We start from the raw sequence: 8070 nt of genomic DNA on the forward strand, positions 1-8070 counted from the left end.
TTGCGTTTTGTGTGGGGTCGATTCTACGTTCCTAATAAACTCAGATTTTACTGGGGCGCATAGTTTGGTTCACAATAATCGAAATCCGAATTCCGTCACCCATAAGTTCGTATTGTTGCGCTATGTGACGAAAAATCACGGCTTGTGTGTGGAAGGCATGGTGTTGTACAAAACACAAATGCAATGGTTTACCAGCCACCACTAATCATCTGACCTGATATTGTTACTTCGCTATATTAGAGAAACGCTCCCGGGCTCTTAGAATGACCTTTTGTATGAACCAGGTCTCACAAACTTCAACAAAGACAACTGATATACCAAGAATAATGACTGTTACGGCCAAAGCACGGGCATTGCTAGGCAGTGTGAGCGGATAAAGCTATACTACTTCGTGAGATTAAGTGGCGTTTATTTGGAATAAACATATAGAAATCCATCTCGGTCAAATTCGTTCGTCCGCAAGCCGCACTTTATTCTTTTTTCAGGTTTAGCGGGTAATAATATATTGCTACTAAGTATATTCGTAATGTGACTGTTTAGCTAGTACACAAGCGAACGACAGATTCGGGCGTATTTTCGAAGTCAAGAGATATCATCATTGCACAGCTGCGGTGAGCGGGTCGTTGTTCTGACATTTGACTGACTGTGGAACTGTGTTCCAAACAAGCCCTTCGCGTTCTTGGGATGATGCATCCAAATACTGTTGGGATAACTGATACTCCACCAAGTATGGATTATTTTACACATTCTGATTGCTATCTTTGTTCTCCATGCCTCAATCTGCCTGTTATCCTAAATTCACATGTCATTTATTTTCTCATTCAGGCGGACGTTTACCACGCGTATCAAGTCGTGCGCAAACATAAAGTTCCAGCCAAGAATATAATCACCTTCGCCTACGACGATATTGCGACTAATCCCAAGTAAATATCGCGTAAAATTTTCGCTATATGCTAGTGAATAGAGTATATAAAACGCACTTCGGTTTTTGGCCTCAACACGTCTCATTGTTGTTCAGTATATCTTATGTATATAATTGTAGAATTTGAGTTGCAGAAAATTATTTGGTTTCATTTATCACCTCAGATGTCTTAATAGTTTTTCTTTTGGTTGATGCCTTTTCTTGAGTGTAGACCCCATAAAACCCATGATGCGGCACATTTTGATAACGATCATGATGGGGGGAGAATGACACCGGTATGAACTCTTTTGAGTAGTCGTTTCCGTAGCCTGAAATATAACCCACTGATATATGTATGTCGTTTGAATGCACCAGCCGGCTGATGTTTTGGAGCAAATAGTAAGCAGACAATCTAGTAGGCTAAACAATTTGTAATGCAGCCGGAGGGGAGAAAAGAGCTTCTTAAATTATTGAAAGATAGTACCTGCGTGGAGAGGTTAACACTCGTAAGTCGTTTATCGCAGTCGTTCGGCTGTAGCAACTACAGGGCGCCTAGCTGCCATGACTCACGAAGTATGCACAAGGCCTTTAATAGTGCCAGGTTTCCCAAGCCCAGATAGATGTGGTCGGGAGGCACAAGACTCACTGTTACTTTTCATTCTTTTATTCCAGAAACCCGTTTCAAGGCAAAGTGTTCCATGACTACGAGCACGAGGATGTCTACAAGGGTATGGTGATTGACTACCGTGGAAAAGTAAGTCTGTGTTCGGGTGCGCAGCAATCAAGTGAATTCCTGCATCAGTTTACCGTGTCACACAAGGTGCAATTAAAATGACACTGTGGATCAAAGCACAATATGAATCGTAGGGCAGAATTATCAGTTTTACTATATTAGAGAAGGGTCGATCCACTTGGACGAACACCAGACATTAGGTCATACAGAACTGCAGCCCATGACCGAGTTCAGCCATCCGATTTTGGCCTATCAGGTAGGTTAGCGTTCTTGTCAAAAGAACAACGAAATGTGCACCAAGATCAACGGTGCCCGAATAGGTTTTTCGGAGAAATCTCCTGTGATATCCCGAGGGATGCACCAACCAAGCAGCGTGTACAGGACAGCACATTCAGCTTAAGAATATCATAGAGAAGAGAAGCTCAACTTTGATTCATTTGAGTGCTGATGAGTGATACTCATATCAAGATAGCGGCTATTTCTCACCTATGTTGCATTTTCAGCACACCGCGATCATCCCGAATAAAATATTAGTGAAGTTGGCGGGCAGGAAATGGACGCCAAAATGATGGTTGCTGTGAATAGGCTGAGGGTGAAGAACAGCATTGTCACACGAACAATTGGTCATGCATGTTCATTCGTTTTAGGATGTCACACGGGATAACTTCTTGAAAGTATTGGAGGGGGTATGGAACTTGAAGCCAACAAGAAGAAGGTGCTGAAAAGGTGAGTTGGCGCGGAAGTGGATATTGTTAATGCACCTGCTTATCACAGCAAGAATTCTAGTTTTCAGGTCGCCGTCTTTTACGAAATATGCGTGTTTAGTATTCTCGTAAGTAACTTGGTACATAATCTGTTCGGGTAAGCTTCACTTCATTGGAAACCCGGTTTATCCATTTCTGACGTTTGGTTATTATTAAATCGTGGGCATCACTCGCCACTGTTAACAAGTTTCGGGAATATTCAGATATGCGCAGTTGTGAGTGGTCAAATATCTGCTTGGTCTTGTACAAGGCTTCGGCGGTCGATTTTGGTTTGCTCGGGTTCAGGAGTTGTTTTTACTCACGCTGCTGTACAACGCAAATAAACACTGTTGATTGAATAATCTAAATCCCCGCCCATTAGCAGCCCTCTCGACTTATGTCTGCCCCCAAATCCGTATCGACATCCACTGATAATAGCCTCAGATTTAGAACACCTGTTTCAACTTAGATTCTGTGTGGTTGAGTAACGTCAAAGTAGTTCTTTCGAAATTATTTCCACGCCTTCTTGACCCGCACATGGCGAGAAGGGAAGCGTCGGCATACAGAAACAAGGCAAGAAACGAGGCAAATCTTTATTCAATCGCAAACCATAAGTCTCTCATCCGGTCATTTATAAACAGTTTGGATTTGAGTTTGCGACAAATCCCGTAATCATACGCTCTTTGTGCGTGTTTAACCATTTATCGGTGTTTCGTACGGGTACCAGCAATGGACGTTTCTGTACATATTCCTGGCTCTAGTAAACCAATCTTTTTAATCCGCAGTTTGACAGAAACCCCCTCGTTTTAAAAGTTTTGTGAACACTGATTGTTGGGCCTCCTTCAAGGGCCACGTGTTAGTTGCTGCTCTGCCGTCATTCAGCGTTGCTTCCAAAAACATAGTGCCTCGTTGTCTGTTCGGTCGCCATTCCAAGGCAGTGGTTTGGTAGCGGTTCATATAGATATTTTGTCTGAAGTTTCGCCATTCCCCACAATAGCTTGGAGTAGGAAGTTCCTGCATTCACCCTTCCAAAGCACTCAGTTTGACAAACACTAATTACTGAACTCACCTGCCAAGTGGTAATAGACCTGTACCATTTTATTTGCTGTCGCCTAGAGTATGCAGTTTCCGCTGCCTGTCGCGGACATTATATCCTGTTACAGCAGACTAGTTTTCTACGAAACTACATTTTCAGACAAAATAGTTTGTTGGGCATATTCAAAAGAGATATTTCTTTTACTGGACATATTATGAGTTTAAACGTTTTTATTTTGAAACTTGTCCAGCGTTGGACAAAACTTTATCTTAGGTGGGATCGATGTTATCTTTTTCCGTCAATTTTTGCACCCTCTGGTTGGCTTTTCTGCTTTGAGCATACTCGTTGACCGATCTAATAGATAAATGAACAGAAATTTGGTTAAAAGCTTTTCCAAATACTAAATTGAACAAATTCAGTTTTTCCGATCCCGCCCGTAGTTAGTTGAGATAGAGAAGGGGAGCGGAATTGTCTATAGAATAGGTGATCAAAGGTGATAAACCAATAACAATAAACCAGTTTTATTAACTGGAAGGGCATTAGTCAAAACGAACTCCGAAATCTCAGGCTAGAGCACAACAGCAATTCAGAAAAAACAATCAAAATGTACTACAGAAACCAGATCGGAGTAAAAGCCAGTGGAATATGGAAAGCCAGATTGCAACACATTGGAAAGCGGTAACCGATCATTCAGATCATGAACAAATGGTCTTCAGACAGAAACTACTTAAAGCATCAATCGAATTCAGGCGATACCAGTCACAACGCAGCACAGATCGAAATCGACCATTTCGACCCCGAGAAATGTATGGTCCCCTCAGCCAAATATGGCCGTATAATATCAGAAAATATCAACCACTCACTCATGATTTCACTTCAGTTAGTGATGAAACATTCGCGAGCTGATCACTGCGAACAGAGAACAGATGAACGCGCGCTTGATCAACGATCAGCAAAGGAAGATTTCCAGATCACTTTAGGACATCCGTGTTCAAAATGTAGGATCACCTTTGTTATAATCTATTTCAGCAGTAGTTTATATATTGTGTAGATATTTCATTAAACATGTAATCATGCTAACAAGAGCGTCTTTCCGAAAGAGCTGAGTGTGAACGCCAACGACAACACGATTAGACTACCTAAAGTGAAAAACTGCTTCCAACAATCGCTATGCATCAAAAGCCATAGGAGTCAACCAACAGACGTAAAAAGAATCGTATTTTCATTCCCGTATTCACGTGGCCACGCAAATAGCAGATTACTGGAATTTTATTCAGCTACTGTTTATACCCAGCATCCTGTACAGAACAATATTCTGAAATAAGTGTTAGAAATGCTTCCATTTCCGCGGGTTGTTTGTTGTGTTTTCTTATCTGTGGGAGCGCCAGCCAATAAGCTACTCTTAAGGACCTCCCTTAACCTTTCTGTTCACTAACAGCGGTCCTAATGACTACGTGTTCATCTTCTACTCCGGCCATGGTGGGACTTCCCTTATTGCCTTCCTAGAAGAATATGTAAGTTTAGTTAATTTTGGTAACCACGGTTTCAGCACGTAATTTAATAATTGATAGTTAAATAGTGAACGGGTTGAAAACGTTTGCGTAAACATGCTGGTGCGATGAAATGTCTAATTCTTTATAAAAACAGGCTTACAGTCAAGCTGTTCTACACATCAACCGAAAAATGGAACACAAGCTACGATGTTCTTACGTCAATCACAAGAGTGACATTTCTAGGAGTTCAAGTTTGATAGGCCTTATCAAGGTGCTTCAGATGACACCGTCACAAAATTTGTTTTACGAATTTTAAGGTCGTTCGACTCACATGATTTCGCGGTCGGTTCACGCAGACGGCTTAGCAAACGCAGATACCATAAACCAAGGATGCGTTTTTATACGGTAACTCATGAGGCGTAGATGATACAAAGAATGCGTCATCGGAATCCTTCATGACGAGACAACATACTGCTTTTCGCTTAGAGGGAGATGGCACGAATGTTTAATAGTATGAATTATTTGCATTTATGTATGATAAACCAGTCTGTGATGAAAACCTGAGAACCAATGTACAACTGTCCCATCCTTGGTGAAAAATCATCAGTGGTGCGCTTGATAAATGGAACGTGTAACCGTTCAGCCACGAGCGACCAACCAACAGCCTGATTTATCCGCACTAAGTCAGAACATAACGCCACCCATTCTACAGTCAAGTGATCCATACACACCAGTTTGCTTCCATGTGGACAGGGCGAAAGTTTAGTAGTATGAAAATGCTTTCGTATTTCTGTATGAGAAACCAGTCTGTGATGAACAGCTGAGAAGCACTGTACAACTGTTCCATCCTTATTTAGAATCATCAGAGGTGCGCTTGATACATGCAACGTGTAACTATTCGGTCACAATCGACTACCAAACTGCCTGATTTATCCGCACTAAGTAAGGACGTAACGTGGCTCATTCTTCAACCAAGGGATCCGTATCACCGGTAACTGACTCATCGAGTGACTCATCTCGATCTCACGAGAATTTTTCTTTTTTTCTTGCGATAGATGTATGCCATGGAGTTAAACGATACCATCGCCTACATGCATTCAAAAAAAATTTTCAACAGATTGGTGCTGTATGTGGATGCTTGCTACTCCGGCTCTATGTTTCGAGATGGGAAGTAAGTAGCGTAACTTTCTGGCAAACTATTGCATGGATCATGTGAAATAGCGGCGTTGACCGTTAGAGCAGAATGAATCTTGGGAAACAAGCCAGCTTGGTTTATTATTGTTCAATTTGCGATTTTAGTATGGAAAGAGCCCCATGTCTCTACGCAATAGGCGTTTAGCCGATGATAGCACAAAATCCAGCCTTCATTGATTAATGTCGCTTCCGCTGCCGAACCAGTTTCTTATGGGTGGTGAAAATTATTGTGTAACCGGTACAACCCCTGTGATATTTTGGTGTCCCTATGAAGCAACCTCCAAATTCATTGCAAATTTAAATGGATCGTGGGTCTTTTGTAAAAACTACACTTCAACGAACCAAAAACATGTTTAATGCTTGTTGCGCGTCTACTTTTAATCGTTCTCTTCAGGGGTGATTTGCAGATGGTTTTACCGTAAAAACAGATTATACATACACACACTTATTTGATTTTGACGGGCTCACACAGGCAAACCCAGATAAGCGTCTCGTTTACGAGAGTGTTTGGCAAGTTCCGCCCAGCAAGTGGTTAAAGTCTTGATTATTATTCAAGAGAGTCAAGGACTGTGTCTACAAGATTCGCTGCAAGAAGCACGAAAACCATTATGTTCTGTCTGAGTAGTGTGCTTGTTCTGGACGTCTTGCAGACATATTATTTCTGTGAGTCACAGGATCCGTTCGTCGATAATTTACCTCACTATGTCACACATCTTTAATATTGACCCATACTATCTGTTCTGTTGCCTGAACCCCTAAACCTGCAGTCTTCGTGACAACGTCAGCCAAGGAAAATGAACAATCCTTCGGCATTTTTTGTTTTGACAAGGACATCGATGTTTGTCTAGCGAACGAATACTCGTATGCCTGGGTTTTAGATTCGGAATACGTAAGTTTTAACAGAACTGTTGCAGATAAGCCTGTCAGTTGTGGATGGGTAATCCGGTAATATTCAGCAGCCAGTGGTAGTCCAAAACCATTTTTTTTGTTTTCAAGCATGAAGAGCATTTATGGCAATTCAGGCATTGCATGTCCCAAATTTCTCACTATCCTCTTAATCAGGTTCGTCTCTGCTCTTGCAGAGGGATATGAAAGAGACCAGCAAAAGTCTGGGTGCTGTCAGTTTAATTCGCACTCTACGATAGAAACCATCTGTTTCCCACCGTGACTGTCCTGGAATCGATGTTATTGGATTTCTGGTTATCTTTTTCGGTTCAGATCGCCCGATTTATTGTCCGGAGCTATAGGCGCATATGAATGTTGTAGTAGGCCAACAACAATTCTTTCTTCAATATATTTTGATTCCAGTAGGGCTTTGAATGGATATTAAGTGCATGTAGGGAAGGGTCAATATTTAATACGGACGTTGACGGTGATGACGTTGATGATGATGACCATGATAACGATGCTGATGACGATAACAATGATTACGATGCTGGTACATCTTCTGCACGCCTTCGTCTCAATATATCTGTCGAAATGAATCAAAATGCCAGTGGCGTTCATGCTGTCAGTTTCTATCCAGATTGTCTGACTTGGTCTCGGATGTGCAGGTATCTCTGGTGTATGCTGTAGGCCAGCTCTAAGTTATATTATCCTATTATTATTATTATCCTATTATCCTTTCATTTCACACCACAAATAATTTATGATGCTTGTACGGCAGTGAATCCTTAGTACTTTCCCCCGTTGTTGCTCTCGATGATGATGACAATGATGATGATGATGATGGTGATCAGAACCACAGAGCATCAACTCCTTAAAATGTTTTGTATGTGCATGTATGGTGTCCAGGGGCAGAGGAGTGCTCAATAATTTACCTGCAGTATGTGTCATTGCATACCTCGGTTGTCGTAACTCTAGTCGTACTTTCAATATTTTGCCTAAAGCAGATTCGTCGTAAAATTCCGTACGCTGATGTGCTTGCCTCTTATAGCTCCCGTTTGTAATTATCTCCCACCCGCACGCAG

At 41.7% G+C, this 8070-nt stretch overlaps 1 protein-coding gene across 1 annotated transcript; it reads left to right on the plus strand.

The window, feature by feature from the left end:
* Positions 1 to 799: 799 nt before the first annotated feature.
* T265_14946 (hypothetical protein) lies at positions 800 to 6989 on the plus strand (the record flags this gene model as incomplete). The annotated part of the gene is made up of 4 exons (XM_009175914.1): positions 800 to 923; positions 1574 to 1655; positions 1797 to 1890; positions 6868 to 6989. Coding segments are annotated over 4 exons (420 nt in total), but the record flags the coding sequence as incomplete, so codon positions are not given.
* Between the last annotated feature and the right edge of the window lie 1081 nt (positions 6990 to 8070).

The sequence above is a fragment of the Opisthorchis viverrini genome, assembly GCF_000715545.1.
Source record: "Opisthorchis viverrini unplaced genomic scaffold opera_v5_304, whole genome shotgun sequence".
Taxonomy (NCBI): domain Eukaryota; kingdom Metazoa; phylum Platyhelminthes; class Trematoda; order Opisthorchiida; family Opisthorchiidae; genus Opisthorchis; species Opisthorchis viverrini.